We start from the raw sequence: 19,088 nt of genomic DNA on the forward strand, positions 1-19,088 counted from the left end.
TGAGAACTAAAAAAATAAGTATTAAAAAAAAAAAAACTTAAAAGACTTGGGCTGGGGATGTGGCTCAAGCGGTAATGCGGTCGCCTGGCATGCGCGGGGCGCTGGGTTCGATCCTCAGCACCATATTAAAAAAATAAAAAAAGATGTTGTGTCTACCGATAACTAAAAAAAAAAAATAAAAAAATAAAAAAAAAAAAACCACCCAAAAAAGTTCTTTTTCTCTCTCCAAAACTTAAGACTATGGAAGGGACTTTAAAACAAGTATCAATCATGTCTCTACTGAGACAAGGCAGTCGGGAAGAACTTGATGTTCTAGGGAACAGCACGTAGGTTAGGAGACTTCCTACCAAGACCTCTGAGCCCTTCCTTTCTAGCCTTCCTCTTCTGAGGACTTTCCAATCCTTTTTTCCCCTGCATCACTTCCTGCCCTCGTCTCTGCAGCCTTCTGCGGCTGCGCAGAACCTTGACCAATTTTAACAACTCGCTGTTAAAAGGGGCAGGGATTGGTCCCAAGTTCCTGAGGCCGCCCAGAAGGGGCGTGGCCTGTAGAGGGCTGTCCAGAGGCTGACGGAAGTGCTCAGTGTTGTTGCCGGAAATAGGAAAAGTAAGGCCGTAATGGCGGCTGCGGCTGAAGTCGAACAGGTAAGTGCTGTCGGCCTTACTTGGGAGGGTTTTGTTGGTGAGTTTCGGTGAGAGGTAGGGGTGAGTGGTGGAGGCGGAGCCTGGACGTCGGGTGAGGAAAGCGCAGACTCCGCAGGGTCTGTCGGCAGTGGGGTCGTGGCCGGGCTGACGATTCCGGGACTTGGCCTGGAACCGAGCCCGGCCTGAAGCCGGATTCCTCACAGCAGATGCCGGTGGACCGCGCTGAGGAGGGGCTCCGCACAGCGGCGGAGGAGCTGGCCGCCCAGAAGCGCGAACAGAGGCTGCGCAAATTCCGGGAGCTGCACCTGAAGCGCGTGAGTAGCCCGGGGCCCGGCTCCGACCTGCCCCTGTCCGGCCCCGCACTCGTTAGTCAGACCGCGGAGCTGGATCTTCCCCCGAAACAAGAGGCCGGTCCCCGCGGCTCCTGACCCTAAAGCTTGTCGAGATCGCTCGCTCGCTCCCCGTCCCGCCCACTGGATTTAACTTGCCTGGGCTGAGTTGGGGAGCCTGGTACTCTCGGCCTCCCTGCTCTGTGGCTCTAACAAGCGCTGCATTTTACTTAAGGAAATATGTAGAGTTAGAAATTGGAAGAAACCTGTGTCGTGTCATTAAGAGCTTTTTAATTTGACTAACAATCAACAAACCGCTGAAACTCTACAGTGTGGTGGTTCAGCTAGATGAAGGCCTCTTCTGAAGTAGAGGACCAACCTTATTTATTTATTTAAGGACAAAACCTTATAACCAAAAATTATACTGCAGTAAATGCAGTTTTGAGGTAGGAATAAAGTGCCTTGGGAGTGCAGAGGAGAGATTAGTGTAGCTTTAGGGGCTCCAGTGAGGTGACACTAAACCACTGTTTGAAAGAATAGGACATTGGAAAAGTAAAGGGGATGGAGGAAGAGACACTCAGTGGAGGGAGCACATGCAGAGGAGGAGAATTCATATTAGGGATAAGAGTCCAGCAAACAACCGGCTACAGTTGGAACTGGGAAAGGAAAAAATCCCCTGACTTTGATCTTGGAGTGGCCTGCCTGACAGCTAGGCCATGTTTCCATAAAACTTCGGCATCACTCCAAATATTGTAGTGAGACAAAATCAAGAAGACTGTTTAGGTCATAAAAGTGACCAAACACCACTCACTGTATTACCATACATATATATACTATATATACATACATTACCATACATACATATATATATATATATATATATATACACACACACACACTATAGTCTTACTCTGTTCCTCCTGTCTCCTATCTAAAAATTGAAGCTACTTCATCCTAGAATGCCCCTGCCTTTGACAATGCCCAAATCAAAGCCTTGAATTTGAACTGTAGTCATCTGATACAAACTCATATTTTGTAACTAGGTCTTTTAACATCTTCTTACTGAACGTTCCCCGTGGTTTGTGCTCTCCTTCAAAGCAACAAATGCAACTTTGTTTGATGGCAAACCAGAGGGCATTGCCAGAGCTAAGAGTGTATGAGGGGTGGAAATTGAGACCAGTGTCTCTCTTGGCACTTGTTCTATTTTGGTGGTGTTGGGGATTGAACCCAGGGCCTCGTGTACACTAGGCAAGTGTCCTACTACTCAACTGCGCTGCCAGCCCCAGGAGTATCTCTCTGTGTCCAGAAAAAGTTGATTTGATAAACATATAAACATGCTTAAGTATTTACTTGGATTGATTAATGAAAGCTTATCTGGAATCTGTAGGAAATATGGCTTTCTGGACTACCTGCCACCATCCTGTGACCTAAGAAACATCCAACTTCAGTTTTATATAAGAAAATGTACTTATTTTGTTTTATGCATTTATTTTTGTTTTAAAAATCGATTCTTCACTAGTACTTCAAATGGGAAGTTCCTTTTATTGCTTTCAATGTAAATAAACTTTTTAAATGTTTCAAAAGTAGGGGAGTCTTAGAAATGATTAGGATATTAAGAGAGGTATTAAAGTTCTTAAGCCCCAAATTAAGTCTTTTTCTTTGAACTAATCAGAATTTCAAGGTTTAAAAGTAGAATATTTTCCAGTGCTCCTGTGGTATAGGTCTCCCACTTTGTAAAACCTTGTTCTGATCCAACTTAAGGGACCACAGGGCTAAACAGGGGCAAATCTGATATTAACCTCTAGGCTCTGGAATGGAAAACCAGTGCAGCCCGATGCATTTTTCTTGATGATATGCCTCACTAGGCTGCTGTTCCCTTGCTTAAGATCATTTGGTGGCTGTTGTGGTTTGGATTTGAAAATGTCACCCAAAGAGCTCATTTGTTAGGCAATATAGCAATACTCTGAGGTAAGAAGATTGGATTATAAAAGCTGTGACCTCATCAGTGGATTAATCATTTGATGGATTAATCATTTGAATGGACTGCTGAGTGGTAAGTGTAGGGGGCGGGTGTACCCTTAGAGGATTTGTCTTGCCTCTAGCTTCTTTCTCTCGCCTTCCTGAGTGCCATGAACTGAGCAGATTTCCTCCTCCTCACTCTTCTGCCCCTTTCCTTGGGCCCAGAGCCCTGGAGTGACTGTCATGGACTGACCCTCAGAAATTGAGCCCCAAGTAAACTTCCTCTCTGAGTCGTTCTTGTCAGGTCTTTTGGTCACAGCAACAAAAAGCTGACTAACGGGTAATGGCTATCTGTTGCGCCTGGGGTAGAAAGGGAGTGTCAACGTGTCTTTCCTGAATTTCCTCAAAAAAGGCAAGATCTATTTGGATTTCTTTTCATATATATTTTTTAAGATTAGTCGTAGATGGACAAAATACCTTTATTTTATTTATATTTTTGTGGTGCTGAGGATTGAACCCAGTGCCTCTACCGCTGAGCTACAACTTTAGTGCCTTCTTTTCGTATTTCTGATAAACTTTTTTTATGGTTTTTAGAATGAAGCTCGTAAATTGAATCACCAGGAAGTTGTGGAAGAAGATAAAAGACTTAAGTTGCCTGCAAACTGGGAAGCCAAAAAGGCTCGTTTAGAATGGGAACTGCAGGAAGAAGAAAAGAAAAAGGTCAGGAACTACTCCACTGTCTTCATGAGCTACGTCTTCCATCATCCTCTTGCATTGAGACAGGAACATGGTCATTGATAGTCTGGCTCCACAGCCAAATTTTGGAATTGAAAGCTTAGCTCCGCTCTTCAGTGGCTGCCACACTTTGGGCGAGTTATTTAACCTTGAGTTAATTATAAATTAAATGAGTTAACGTATGCAAAACGTTCAAAATAGGGTCTGATACCTGTTTAAATACTAAGAGGTATCATATGCTCCCTTGTATACCACATCAAAGTCCTAGATTTCTTTCATATAGCAATCATTTTTTTAAAAAGTATTGCTTAATGTCTTTTTTCTGTTGGTCATCTGTGGACGCCCTTTTTTTTTTCTTCTTCTTTTTTTGGGGTACTGGGAATTGAACCCAGGAGCCTTTAGCCACTGAGCCACATCCCCAGCCCTTTTTTTATATCGTATTTAGAGAGAGGGCCTTGCTGAGTTGCTTAGGGCCTCACTAACTGCTGAGGCTGGCTTTGAGCTCATGATCTTCCTACCTCAGCCTCCCATCCTGCTGGGATTCAGGCACATGCCACTGTGTCTATCTTGTGGACACCTTTCAACACTGAGGGACAGGAACTTCCTTCCTAGCTTTACTTAATGTCTTTATTCAAACTTTGCTGATTTAGATTAAGTAATTGCTTGAATTATAATTGAGGGAACCAGTTTGTTGTTCTTTTTAGGAGTGTGCAGCAAGAGGGGAAGACTATGAGAAGGTGAAGTTGCTGGAGATCAGTGCAGAAGATGCAGAAAGGTGGGAGAGGAAAAAGAAAAGGAAAAATCCTGACCTGGGATTTTCAGGTAAAATTGACCTTTCCTGAATAAGCCAGTCAGACAGCATTGGCTTCAGCTTTCTGCTTTTCTGAGCAGAGGCTCGAACTTCCTCCCTCCTTGGAATGTTTGCTGAGAGGCCTAAACCCCAGGGAAATGCACATGCGTCTTAGAGGATGGAGCTGAAAAAGGCTCTGCGCCATCAGCCCAGTTCTTCTTTGTGGTGTCTGTACTGGCATATTCTGGATAAGAGACCATGGATTAGTGTCTGTGCACATGTTACTTAATAACAATTTGATTTTTTTCTGAATAGTAACGGCCAAACAAGGACACATGTCATCTCTGATTCTCATTTCATTTTTAGATTATGCTGCTGCCCAGTTACGCCAGTATCATCGGTTGACAAAGCAGATCAAACCTGACATGGAAACCTATGAACGACTGAGGGAAAAACAGTAAGTCCATAGGTTTTATGTATGTTGTTTTCTCATCTTGGGGGTCTGTGTGTATTTATGTGGGTGTATGTGCACACACCTACACATACAAGGGTGTAAATACTGGCACACTTTATGCTGAGCTGTGGGTTATTAGCAGTTCCTAGGAATGGTCTCTGTTTTTTCAGCACTATTTATGATTCAGTTGATAGCAGTTAAGCCTCGTCATCCCTCCCCCCAACACACACACTGTGGCTAGAACCCAGGCGTGCCGTACCACTAAGCTGTATCCCTATTCTTTTTTTTTGGAGACAGGATTTCACTAAGTTGCCGAGGCTGGCCTTGAACTTGCAATCCTTCCTCTGCCTTCCCCGTCTCTGAAATTGTGGTGTGTGCCACCCACACCCACACGGCCTGGCTGTTCACTTTGTTGCAGTTAAACTAACCACTTGTTTCTCTTTCAAGCTGGCATTCTGAGTGTTGATAGCTAAGACCCAGATTAGCACAGGTAGATATTATTTATGAGGCAGAAAGCTTTAGTGCTGCGATGGGTGAATTTTTTTTGGTTGTTTGTTTGAAGGATTAAACCCAGGGGCTCTGTACTACTGAGCTATATCCTCAACCATTTTTATTTTGAGTCAGGATTTCACTAAGTTGCTCAGGGTCTCAGTAAGTTTCTGAGGCTAGCCTCAAATTTGCGATCCTCCTGCTTCAGCCTCCTAAGTCTTTGGAGTTACAAGTATGAGTTACCATACCCCAGGTGGGGTGTTTTTTTGTTGTTGTTTTTGTTTTTTTAAATAAAGGACCAGATAGTAGATGTTTGGAGCTTTTCGGGCCATGTGGTCTCGTTATAGCTGCTCACCTGTGCAAGTGCAATGTGAAAGCAGCCATAGAGATCCGTGAATGACTGAATGTGTCCCAGTAGAACTGTTTTCAAAAACGTGGTGACTGTAGCTTGAAGGCTGCTGCTTTAGTGGAAAGAGATCCAGAGCTCAGAGCTCTAATCCCAACTCTGCAGCCTTTGATGAGCCCTTTCACGCGGGGCCATTGCCTTGTGCATCTAAAGGATGAAGGTGTTGGAGTAGGTGATTTCGTAGGTCCTTTCTAATTCTATATCTTTTTTTTTTTTTTTTAATTTAAAAGTAGAATGTCACAGTAAGTGTATGTATATATCTTGTCACACCATAGCTCGTGAGTGGTAATTTAGTTCGAATTTGAAAGTGAAAATCTGTGGTGTTGTTTTAAGTCCATTTTGCTGTCTTTTCAGTGGAGAAGAGTTTTTTCCGACGTCCAACAGCCTCCTTCATGGGACACACGTGCCTTCCACAGAGGAGATTGACAGAATGGTCATGGACCTGGAGAAACAGTGAGTCCTCAGAGCAGCCTGCCTGTTAGCTGCTGAGTGACAGGGTGGGCTTGGCGTGTGTCTCAGGCCGTTGTGCTTTGAGAGAGTTAAATAGACAGAAATGACACTTGCTCTTGTCTGGCCTCGGGTCCGAAGTGGTTTTGAGGATGGGCAGCCATGTGGATTCAGTCCCCACGATCCAGAATAGAGATGCGCACGTTGATGGAATGGGACCATCATGTGTCGGCTCTCCATCACTGGGACAAAAAGTTGAGACAAGTTACAAGGAGGAAAGGTTTATTTTGGCTCACGTTTCCGAGGTTTTAGTCCACGGTTGCTGGCCTGTTGCTCTGGGTTGTGGCAGCTGGTGATGATGGAGGCCCACATGATGCAGGAGCCTCTTCACCTCATGGGGGAGGCAGCGAGGTGCGAGTGAGAAGGAAAGGGCTGGGATCTTGGTGTCCCTTCAAGGGCACACCAAGTGACCTGACTTTTCCAGCTAACCCCCCCTTGTGAGAGATTCCACCTCCTCCCAGAAGCACTGTAAGCAAGTGCCAGGCTTTCCCCACAAGGGGCTTCGGGGGGCGTTCCAGGCCCACCCTTCAGCAGTTAAGAGTCAGAGGAGGAAGAGCTAAAGAAAATGATTTCAAGAGATTTCACTGTAACACCCGCTGCACTATATGTTGGAAGAAACAAGAGCGTCCTGTGAATGTGCCGCAGTTCTATTTGTTTCTTTTACTTTGTTTTTGAATATTTTTAGCTGTAGTTGGACACAGTACCTTTATTTATTTATTTCTGTGTGCTGCTGAGGATCAAACCCAGGGCCTCGTACGTGTGAGGCAAGTGCTCTACCATGGAGCCCAGCCCGGCCCAATTTCCTGGTTTTGTTTCTTTTTTTAATATGGGGGATTGAATCCAGCGGCGCGTAGCCACTTACCTGTGTTTCTTAACACTGATGGAAATGAATACCAGGTAGAGCAGAGTGCGTTTTAACTTTAGGAACTGTATATGTAAAGTGTTATTGTCGTGTCTGGCACATAGCAATGCACCGGGTTAACCGCGGTCATTGTTACTAACATAAATAATATTATAATAATTACCTTATTTTAAGTCATAAGGTATTTGTTCAGTTCCTAACCCTGGGTCATTGCTCATTTAGATGGAGTCTAAGGAGGAGTTTGTATTAATGAATTTCATGGTTCTTACCTGAGGTTGTGCTGCTGGTTAGCAATTTCAGCTTGAAGTTGGTGGAGACTGACCCGCTCCTGACCGGCGCCCTGGGCACTGAGCATCCTGGGCACTGAGCGCTGGTTCTGCTCTTCACTGTCTGCCTGTGGGGGCGGGCATCAGAGCCCCTTCCGTGAATGTGCCTGCCTGTCGTTACTCAGATCAAAACAGAAGGCGGTTTTGAACTTTAAAAATGTTTTTCTTTCCCCAGAATTGAAAAACGAGACAAATATAGCCGGAGACGTCCCTACAACGATGACGCCGACATCGACTACATCAACGAGAGGAACGCCAAGTTCAACAAGAAGGCCGAGCGGTTCTACGGGAAGTACACGGCCGAGACCAAGCAGAACCTGGAAAGAGGGACGGCTGTCTGATCCCTTCAGGAACTGCGTTGGACGATGGAGGACGGAGTGAGAATTTCCACTGGCAAATGGAAAGTCTCTTCCCAGCTGTCCCAGTAAACCAGAGCTCAGCCTCCACCTCCCCACTCAGCCTCCGCCTCCCCGCTCAGCATTCCACAATAAACGTCTTTCTTCCCCGTGCACTTCCACGTAGACTTCACGTTTTTGTGCTTGGATATGAGATGTATTTCTTGTAGTGAAGTTGTTTTGTAAAGATCTACTTTGTATAAATCCTAATTATATTATTTTTCTACGTATCTTAAATGTGTATGATGGTCTAATCTTTGAAGGATTTTGAGCTCGGTGCTGGCAGCGCACAGGTGCAGTCCGTGGTGTGAATATCATGGTGGATTTGACAGGATCTAGAGCTGGGCTGTGGGGCTGCTGGGGCTGAGAACTCTGAAGCCGAGGACAGTGCAGGTGGCAGTCGGCTTGGGAGGGCTGGTGCGGCCCACCCAGGGCTGCCCAGGACCAAGTGCAGGGACAGCGCTGTCAACATGTGTAGTTAGTTCCCTTTTAACTAGGGGCTGGGGATGTGGCTCAAGCGGTAGCACGCTCGCCTGGCATGCGTGCGGCCCGGGTTCGATCCTCAGCACCACATACAAAGATGTTGTGTCTGCCGATAACTAAAAAATAAATATTAAAAATTCTCTCTCTCTCCCCCTCTCTCACTCTCTCTTAAAAAAAAAAAAAAAAAAAAGAGCAACTAACTGCTGTGGAATAGGATTCCTCCTTTATCATGTAAAACAAATACCTGCCTAAGTGCACTTGGGCCAGAGCGGCAGAGCGCTTGTGGAGGCCTGCAGGGCCCAGCAGCTCAGAGGGAAAGGGGAGCTGTGCATCCAAACGCCTGGGCTGGGCCAGCACCCGCTCTGGGCCAGTCTTGCCCATCGTGCCTTCTGTGCCCTCGAGCTCCCCTGTCGTTTTAAAGTGGTCCCAGATGCATCAGAGGGAGCTGATGTCCCTGAAAGGCCGGCAGCGCAGGTCCATCTTCACCCAGGTCAGGCAGAGTTGTTTGTATGTTGATCACAGCACTGAATTGCTAATGAGGATATTCTGAATTCAGGCCAAACAAATCTTTACCCATTCTTCGGCTTTAAGAGTTTGAAGTCAGTTTCACACTCAAGGCCCGCGAGCCCCTCCCTGCTTGTGCATTTGCTGCCTGGGGTCTTCTTTCTCTGATGGCAGGTCTGTCGGGCTTTGATGCTTCTGAAAATGTATTGATTACATCTCAATCTTTCTGTTCCTATTTCTACTACCTTAGTTCAAGTCCTTAGATCCTGAATATTAGAGAAGCCCTAAAAAGCTTTCAAGAGGGGCTGGGGTGTGGGCTCAGCGATAGAGTGCTCACCTAGTGTGTTCGAGGTGCTGGGTTCAATCCTGAGCACCACATAAAAATAAATAAAATAAATACAGGTATTTAAAAAAAAGATTTCAAAATATTGTCAAATAGAACGTGGTATGTATTTAAAAGAACAGTTCAAAGACGGGTGTGGTGGTGCGAGCTGGAAATCCCAGCTACTCAGGAGGCCAAGGCAGGAGGATCCAAAGTTTGAGGGCAGCTTTTATTAAAAATAATAATAATAATAATAAAAGGCCTGGGGATGTGGCTCAGTCACAGAGTACCCCAGGTTCCATCTGCAGTACCAGAAAAACAACCAGTTCACCATGACTCAGGTTCATTCCAAGAACACAAGACTAGCTCATAGAGCACGTCAGTATCCTGCCCAGTGTTATTTCTCCTTTATCACCAACAGAGCCCTGAAACTTTGTGAATTTGTGGTAATATTTCCAGTTAAACACTTGCTTTCCCAGACTGACTTCTTGTGGTAGGTGTTCATATGTCATTAGTTCTGGCTAATAAATGAAATTTTATTTTGAGAAATCTTTTGCTTTCCTGATTTTTTTTTTTTTTAAATTTTCTTGATTTGGGAAAGCTGGTTCCTGCTTTCCTCTTCCTTCTTTCCCATTTCTTCTTCCTGCTTGGATCACATATATGAGGCCTGGAGTTGTGGCAGCCATTTTGTGCCATGAAGTAATAAGCATAAAGACAAGAATGTGCAGAGGAGGATGAGATGGTCCATGTTTGCATTGCTCAGCTTCTGCTCTAGCCTTAAACATCTACCTGTCACTTTCCTATGTACACTTCGGTTTGTGGTAACAGACACGTGCACTCCCTCCCACAAATGCTGGCCACTTCTGTTAGTAGCGGACACTTCAGAGTTTAGAAAGGGGAGCGGCGCCCAGGGCGGAGCGCTTGTGGAGGCCTGCAGACCCTGGGTGCCCTTCCTGGCGGCTCAGAGAGAAATTACTGTTACTGTTGAATAAATTTATGACCTCTGCATGGTTTAATTTCAGGATTGATGTCAGCAGATTAAATGATTAAATGCGATACCCATAGTTTTTTTCTCTAGAAATAAATGACTACAAAAGAGACCAAGGAAATAGTCTAGTTATGCTATTAACAAAAATCATATTTAGTATAAACTTAATGAGAAAAACATAGGATTTATGTGAAGAAAATTATAAAATCTAATTGAAGCCAGGCACGGTGGCGCATACCTGTAATCCCACTGGCTCGGGAGGCTGAGGCAGGAGGATCGCAAGTTTAAAGCCAGCAAAAGCAAGGCACTAAGTAACAGTGAGACCCTGTGTCTAAACAAAATGCAAAATAGGGCTGGGGGCGTGGCTCAGTGGTTGAGTGCCCCTGAGTTCAATCCCCAGTACCCAAGGAAAAAAAAAATAACAATCTAGTTGAAGAATAAACAGGAGACTTCTGCTTCTAACCCAAATGGAGAAACAGATTTCCTTTCCTGCAACAACAAAAGATAGCTTACGTGAAACAAGAGTTTTCAAAATGCCGGAAATGAGACAGAATGACAGTGATTCCCGAGGAGAGCCGCAGCTTCTTTTGTTTGGAGAGCTTCTAGGCTGTGGCACACAGAAGCTGGTGGAGTCCCTTAGTTGAGATAGAGCTAGAAAGTCTAGGAAGACCAGGGTGGTGAGAGCTAAGTGCAGGCCAGCTGCACAGGGAGGCAACACAGAGAACTCACAGAAGGCCCCTACGTGTAGGTAGAGTATGGGTCTGCTGTGTATAAAAGGAGTTTTCTCTCCTGAGACAGAACCACCTGAAAGGGTCAGAGGGATTAGAACTTGGCATTTGTGAGGGGCCAGGAATAGTTTTTTTTCCATCCGGCGAAATAGAAAATTTCATATTCAATGGGTGTGAGGCCAATTCCATTACTGTAACAAGATACCTGAGACAATCCGCTTATGAAGAGGAGAGGTTTATTTTGGTTCACAGTTTGGAGGTTTCAGTACATGGTTGTGGACCCATTGCTTTTGGGCTCATGGTGGCTGGACAGTGCAGGAGAGGAAGAGGAAGACACCAGGGTTCCACAAACATCTTCTAGGGCACATCCCCCATGACCTAGGGTCCTTCTAGGTCCTACCTCTTGGTGGTTCCACCCAGTCCCGCCAGGGGCAGCAGACAGGCCTTTCACCTGTGGGCTTAGGGGGGACACGTATCCAATCCGTAGCAACGTGGCATTGAGTGACTAGTGAGAGGTTCCTGCCTCAGTCTGGAGAATAATGAACGCGGTGAACTCTGCTTGGGTCTTGCCAAAGACAAATCTTAACAGACACACGGGGAGGAATCAAACCGTTCCCATGCAAGTCAGTGCACTCCAGAACAAGGATCAGATGACACTGAGAAACCCAGAGACGGTCAGTATGTGATAGCACGAAATCCTCCACGCTCAAACGGGAAAGAGGAAGCATAAATAACCCCTCAATTTAAACTAACCAGAACTGACACAGGCGTTAGAACCCATTGACAGGAATCCAAAATTATGACTGTACCCGACGAGATCGAGGGGTTGAGGAGTCGGGCACAGTGGGTCACGCCTGCAATCCCAGTGACTTGGGAGGACGAGGCAGGAGGATCACAGATTGAAGGCCAGCCTCAGCAACTTAACAAGGTCCCAAGTAACTTAGCAAGACCCTGTTGTCAAAGTAAAAGTCGGGGATGTAGTCAAAATGCCTCTTAGTTCAATCCCCAGTTAAAATATATATATATAAAAGACCCACATTGAACTTCTAGAGGAGGCAGTCCCAGCGTGTGAGATGGAAAACCCACTGCCTGCTGGACGGACCCAAGCAGGTGACACACACGCCACAGGGCAAGGCTGGTGGGAGGGCGAGGCCGTGGAGACACAGAGACAGGAACCACCCAAAACTACACAGGAGGCAGAATGGAAACCCAGTCGGGGGCGGTGGGGCTCCACACAGAAGTGGGGCTTCGCTCTTTCTTGGCTCGACCTTGGCGTCTCTGTGGAGGGACAGTCCATGGCGTCTGGCCAGGTGGAAGGGCCTCTGTCCCCCAGCTGTGGAGCTGGCCGGGGAGCCCAGAGGCTGGGGCTCTGGGGGACTCTCCCAGGGCCCGGGTGAGACGTGCTGATCCTGCTGACCTCACGGGCCGCTGGTGGTGCCCGGGTCACTCCATGGCCAGCACCGGGAGCCGTGCGTGTAGGAAGTTCCTGTGGTCACCGCCGTGTCCCCAGGAGGACTCCGTCCTACCCCGTCCTTCCGCTGGGTGACAGCTAGTGAAAGCACAGACGCAGGTGCTCCGCGGCCAGGATGCCAACCGAGCTTCTGTTGCCTGGGGAGGGGCTCGCACCACACCCCAGAGCGGCCACAGGTCCAGCTGCAAGTCAAGGTCAAGGTGCTGGCCTCCCTGTCCATCCAGAAGGTGGCTGCCTCCTCTCCGTGTCCCGGGTCCTCGTGTGGCCTTTCTCAGTGCTTTTACGCCCCTGGTGACTCTTGGTCCTCCTGTAAGGACACCGGCTCTGCTGGTCAGGGCCCCACCCAGGACCTCCCTCACCCTCTCTGAGCCTCCACCCTTACGGGAAGGCTCTGTTTCCTGGTGCGGTCACATGGGGGGTTAAGGTGGCACAGGACTTTGAGGAGGACACAGATCAGTCCCCACCATCACTCAGCTGCTCGGTGCCTCAGTTTCCCCCGAGCGTCCGGTGCTTAGACCCGTGCCTGGCCATCATGGGCACGGGGAGAATTACAACTGGTCAGATGTCCATATCAGCCCCATGAACCCTTCCTATCCTGGGCCTGCGTCCCCCTCCCCTCCAGACCAAGGTCACGGCCAAACTGAATTTCACTGAGCCACACCCCAGGCCACTTTGACTTTCTATTTTGAGACAGGGTCTCCCTAAGTTGCCAAAGACCTAAGTTGCTGAGGCTGGCCTTGAACTTGAGATCCTCCTGCCTCAGCCTCCTGAGTCCTGGGATTACAGGTGTGCACCACTGTGCCCAGGAAAGGTATGGATTTCTAGGTTGGGAGCAGACCATTGAGCACAGATGCAAAAATACTCAGCAATCTCAGAAATGCACCCTAGAATGTATGGAAGGTGTTCATTCTACACATTGAAATGTAAAAGAACCACATTTTAAGAAGAATCCTGCCTTGGCACTTCGTCTTATTGATATAATAAAAGCCCTCAGATAAGACCAGCCTGTCCTCACCTGTTGTTGAGAGCCAGTGTGCTCAGGGAGGGCAGCTCGGAACAGGGTGGGAGGGAAACCAGGAGCCATTGACAGAGGCCAGGGCAGGTCTTCAGCGCCCCCTTGTGTCATCCCAGGAGCGTGATTTCAAAGTCAGTCTTCTTACAAGCCAGGGGCTTTGTTATGGAGAAATAATAATAATAATAATAATTATTATTATTATTTTTCTTAGTTGTATTATGAATCCACAGTTATTGTAGAAATTGCATCCTCCGATTTGGTGGTGGTAAGGGGTGGGAAGTCCGGGATATTTTTGTGTGTGGTATTGGGGATGGAAACCAGAGGCGCTCAATCCCTGAGCCACCTCCCCCAGTCCCTTTTAATTTTTATTTCAAGACAGGGTCTTGCTAAGTGGCCCCTGCTGGCCTCAAACCTGCCATCCTCCGGCCTCAGCCTCCTGAGTTGCTGGGATGACAGGCAGGAGCCACGGAGCCCGGCACCAGGCCACATATTCTCACAGTTTCTGCCATCTTCTGCGGGTGGGTGGCTCCGGTACCCCATGGTGGCTCATGACTGCACAGAAGAAATTAGTTTCCCTTACTCTACGTAATTAATATAAGAAAAAGAAATATTAAAAAAAACATTTAGAATTTAAGCTTTTCACTAATTCTGGATACACTTTTGCTCAACCTGGACTGGTTCTTTTTTCTGCCAGATGTACCAGGAATACAGAACAGGGGGGCACCTTTCCCTTGTAATGGATGCAGGTGTCCTACAACAGTGGCCTAGGGCTTAGTCAGGGATTTTTTTTTTTTGCAATGCAAAAATTTACACTAAATTAAACTATAAAGTAAGATTAAACTGATGTCTGTATCTTTTTTTAAAGAAGATATTTGGCCAATGAACCATGAGAAGATGCTCAACAGCATTAGCCCTTTGGGAAATGCAGAGTAAAACTATGAGATTCTGGCTGTAATAAAAAAGATGGAGGCTCAGGGTAGGGAGGGTGTGAAGAACCGGGACTGCCGGGCAGGAACGTGGGAGGTGTGGCTGCTCTGGGAAGCAGCCTGGCCACTCCTCAGAGGTTACACAGAGAGTGACCATGTGACCCGACAATTCTACTCCTAGAAAAACACTTTTTTCCCCCCAGTGCTGGGGATTGAATCCAGGGCCTCATGCACACTAGGCAAGTGCGCTACCACTCGGCTGCACCCCCCACCCAAATTCTATTCCTCCATGTGCACCCAAGAACACTGAAGATGTGATTTCATTAAAAACTAGAAAGTGAGGGTTCATGGCAACACAAGGTATCACACCAAAAAGTGTAAGATGCCCATCGTCAGTTGATGAACGGATAAATAAAATGTGGTATATCCATTCTGTGGAATATTATTCAGCCATAAAAAGGAATGCAGCTATGACATGGATGAACATGGAAACCATTTTGGTAAGTGAGAGAATTCAGGCACAGAAGACCACACATACTGCATGATTCCATGGATAGGAAATGTCCAGAACAGGTAAAACCAGAAAGACAGACAGTAGATTAGAGGTTGCCAGGGGCTGGGTGAGGTGGGTGAGGGAGGGTGGGGCCTGACTGTGAGGGGGCATGGAGTTTCCTTTTGGGGTGATGAAAACATTCTAGAATTATGCTGTGATGACAGTTGCACAACCCTGTGAACACTAAAAACCACTGAACCGCGTGCTTTAGAAGTTTCGATTTCATGGTCAGTGAATTATATCTCAACAGAGCTGCTGTGGTTTCTGTTTGTAACTAAAACACAAAAAGACTTCCGTGGGGTGTGGAAGGTCTGTTTGGTGTGCAGGCTGTGTGGCCTTCACAAAAACCCCCAGCCAGAGAGGCTGAGGCAGGAGGGTTGCAAGTTCAGAGCCGGCCTCAGCAACTTGGTGAGGCCCTAAACTACTTAGAGAGACCGGGTCTCAAAATAAGAAAAAGAGCTGGGGTGTGGCCCAGTGGTTAAGTGCCTCTGGGTTCAATCTTTAGTAACAAAACAGACACCCCAGGCTGGTGTGAGTTCCAGGAGGCCCCTGGAAAAAGCAAAGCAGATAAAACAGATTCCCCATAGACACAGGCAATTAATCCCCTGGGGGAACAGTGATCACCTCCATTCTCACCTGGCAAGCTGCACCCATTCCATGGCAGAAAGTGTGAGAGACCTGGTTCTGTCTGTGAAACCCGCCCCTTGTCTTCAGGGACATTGGACCAGGCAGAAGCAAACAAGAGATGAGCACAATAAACAACCCAATTATAGACCATGGCAGGAGCTTCTAGATACTAGATAAAACAAAAAAGTAGACCAAGAATGAGGCACTGCAGGTTTGTGGGGGGGGGGTATGGCTTTATGGCTTTAAATAAAGTGGTCAGGGTGGGCATCTCCCAGAGGGGGCCATCTCCCGGAGGGGGGCATCCCTGGGGCCGGGAGCTGGCCGTATCAGTTAGCTCCCGTCACTATAACAAACACGCCGCGGGCTGCCTGGGAAGCCAAGAGGGGTTCATTTTGGCTCGCGGTTCTGGAAGCTGAGTCCGAGGCTGGGCAGCTCCGTGGGCTGGGGCTTCGGGGAGGGAGAGAACGTGCGTTGGGGCAAGTGCTCACGTCTGGAGCCAAGAAGCCGGGGAGAAGGAAGGAGGGAGAGAGGAGACAGACTGGGTCCCACAGCCCCCCTAGGAACGCCTCCCATGACCCAGGGGCCTCCTCCAAGGCTCTGCTTCCTGAAGGCCCACAGTCCCTCCCAGAGCGCCACCCCAGGGACACTGCCCATATTCCCACCAGGACAGCATGTGGGGAGCACGGGAGGAGGGAGGGGGGGCAGCCAGAGCCCAGAGGTGGGGGGGGGAGCCAGGAGCAGCTGGAGGCCAGGGGCCGAGCCGGCAGGGAGCACAGCACCTTGAACCTGAGCCTCAAGGAGACGCGGCTCCCGTCCAGGAGCTGATTCCAGTGAAGCTGCTTCCCACATGGGCAGCTCTGCCCTGCCCCGTCCAGGGAGAGGGCCACAGTGCCATGACAGGTATGAGCAAGGACCACGGCCTTCTGCCATTGGTGGTGGTGGCCAATTTAAATAAAAAGAGAGAGGAGCAGGGGTGGCTGTGGCATTTAGAAAGTTTTTTTTTTTTTTTTTTTTTTTTTTAAGAAAGTCACAGCCACTGGCGATGGCTTTGACTGTGACCCACAGGATCCCCGGGCTGCAGCGGGAACAGAGAGAGATTGCCTTTTTTTTTTTTTTCCTATTTCTTTTTTTAAATAGAAAAGTGTGCAGGTGGCTGACTCAGTGACCATCAGGGACTGTTTCTCGTTGGGCATCCTGAGTGGACTGACCTTTGTCTTTGTGCTTGTACCCTGTGGTCACCAGGTGGTGCCAGCACCAGCTACAGTGTCCCCACACCAGTGTCCATGGAACAGGAGGGGGCAGGGCAGGGACACCTCTCCTCTGAGGCTCCATTGATTCTGGAAGGTTTTCTGGTGTCCCAAGGCCTGGAACTGTGTCACGGGCGGGATCTGCTCTGAAGGCAGGGCGGTGGATCTAGGCCTCAAGTCCAGCTTGGGTCAACCCACGTCCTGGGGCCCGCCAGCACTAGGGGCCACCAATAACACAGGCACGGTTCAAACCTCTACTTGAGTCACCGTGAACCATTGGCCAAAGCTAGTCCCCCGGCCAAGCCCAAAGTCAAGGGGCCAGGACTCCACGTGAGTCCACCATGAAGTCACGCTCCGGGTTCAGGGGGAGTGGATTGTAATTCCAGTCACCCTCCAGGGAACTGAAGGTCACATGAGCCACTCTTCCCTAGACCACATTCTTGGTGGCCATGGACGGCGGAGGACAAGCACAGCCCAGAACTTGGGTGTGGCAGTTAAAGCAGGGACTCCAGAGTGGGTCTTCTCGGATCACTTCATGTCCCCGAGCCTCAGACGTGTCACCTGTGAAAGAAGGAGCAGGGCAGTGGCACCTCACAGGGTGCTTGTGAAGATCACAGCCACGCAGCAGGGTGCCACGGCCTGTTAGCTCAGTCCTCCGTGGGTCTCCATGCTCCTGCAGTCCCTGAGAGCTGGGACACTGGAGCCATTAAGGAAGGAGGGAGAGGGGACAGGGAGATGGGAGGAGGCCACCCGTCTGCCTGCCTGTGGGTCCCCTCTCAGCCCCAGGCTCCCGACCTTCATTCCTTGCAAACAGCCCTCCAGTGAAGGCACCGCGATCCGCTGTTTCACTAGCAGCCACCGAATCCACATCCAGTAGCTCTGACCACGGAGGTCGGCCTTAATGGTGGCCTCGGATTCTGAAACCTGAAGCTGATCAACTTTCTCCAGCCCCGTCGGGATGCCATCAGCCACTCCACTAAAGAAGGTCACTTCACGACCTGTCAGGCAGGAAGGAAAAAGACCGTCTCTGGTCCACGTGCGGGGGCTCCAGAGTCCTCAGGGGTCACCGGTGTGTTCATTCCAGAGTCCTCAATCAGACAGACGCGTTGTCACACCAGCGTGGCCGAGGCACGTGTGGAGGGCAGGGGTCTGTAAAGATCTAAGTCAGACTAATTAGCCGTCAGCTGCCTCACATCTGGAGATCAAAAAGAAACTGCTGGCACCAAAAACCATTCCGGTCCCTGTCATTTCCGTTCTCCTGGTACATCCTCGTAGCAGGGTCCTCATACGTTTCTCCACGCGGACAGAAATCCAGCTGCCCGCCAAGCGTGGAATGCGAGTCATCTGCAACCGGGGACCACGGTCCCTTTTATTTTGTCAGGTGCCCTGGGATGGGTAGGTGGGAGTGGGCGATGGCGCTTGGGGCACATCAGGGTGCATGGGGCTGGGGCTGGGGCTCAGTGGCAGAGTGCTTGCCTGACCTGTGGGAGGCCCTGGGTTCCATCCTCAGCACCGCATAGAAATAAATGTATAAAAGAAAGGTCCGTCAACAACTAAAATGAAAAAATTTAAAAAAAGTGCGTATGTGGAAATACTGAGCAGTGGAAATTGGCGACAAATTTGGGTAAATATAAATAAGGCACAAGAAGTGAAATCCAGAGAGAGATCTCGATTTCTAGAGGAGCCTTTTGCTTTCCCTGCCACGTGGCAAGTGTTTATAAGGCTGCCTATGAGCAGGGACCGCTGTCACCGTTACGGTTCTGTGTGTGCCAAGATCAAAAGCTGCAGCTCGTTTCCACTGGTCTCCTGCTGGATTTCATCGGCCACACACCAGGTCAGGGTGGTCGGCCAAAGCGGGTTGGAGGGCCGGGGCGTGGATTCGCTTTTCAGAAGAGGTATGTGCATCTGGCAGTGGGAGAGTGGCCAGAGAACAGAGCCAGCAGCAGTTCTATTCTATTTAGATATTTAAAGTGTTTTTCCCCTGGTGGAAAATAATCTGTTTCTAGTTTAGGTTGATTTAAAAATCACTGCCATGTTATTGTAAATAATGTGACACCTCATTTCTTTAAAGAAGCTTGGACTACGGTTATGGAATCCCAAGTACACAAATGACAAATTGGCTTTGTGAATTTGATTCTTCTCCGTGACAAAGGATGTGTCATCTTTGTACGCTTTAGAATTGAAGGGATTGTAGACGTAGGGCAGTACCAGGAACTGCCCACTAGGTGGCAGTACACCTTTAGATTTTTTTTTTTTTTAAACGTGCAGCCCAGGGGTTCTCAAAGGGTGGTCCTGGGGCTGCAGCTTCAGCACCATCTGGGGGGATTTGT

General features: G+C 48.3%; 1 protein-coding gene across 2 annotated transcripts; it reads left to right on the forward strand.

The window, feature by feature from the left end:
- The first annotated feature begins 556 nt into the window (after positions 1-556).
- On the forward strand, positions 557-8,135 carry SYF2 (SYF2 pre-mRNA splicing factor). 2 transcript variants are annotated; one of them, XM_081306784.1, is made up of 7 exons: positions 557-642; positions 846-956; positions 3,525-3,650; positions 4,370-4,487; positions 4,822-4,912; positions 6,159-6,257; positions 7,675-8,135. In XM_081306784.1, exons 1-7 carry the CDS (start codon positions 616-618, stop codon positions 7,838-7,840), a joined length of 738 nt encoding a protein of 245 aa, XP_081162910.1. In that variant the 5' UTR covers positions 557-615; the 3' UTR covers positions 7,841-8,135. The 2 variants fall into 2 exon arrangements, with proteins under 2 accessions (XP_081162910.1, XP_081162911.1); XM_081306785.1 differs by having other exon boundaries at positions 565-642; positions 849-956.
- Positions 8,136-19,088: the final 10,953 nt, after the last annotated feature.

This window comes from Spermophilus citellus, assembly GCF_964194105.1.
Source record: "Spermophilus citellus genome assembly, chromosome: 9".
Lineage (NCBI taxonomy): Eukaryota > Metazoa > Chordata > Mammalia > Rodentia > Sciuridae > Spermophilus > Spermophilus citellus.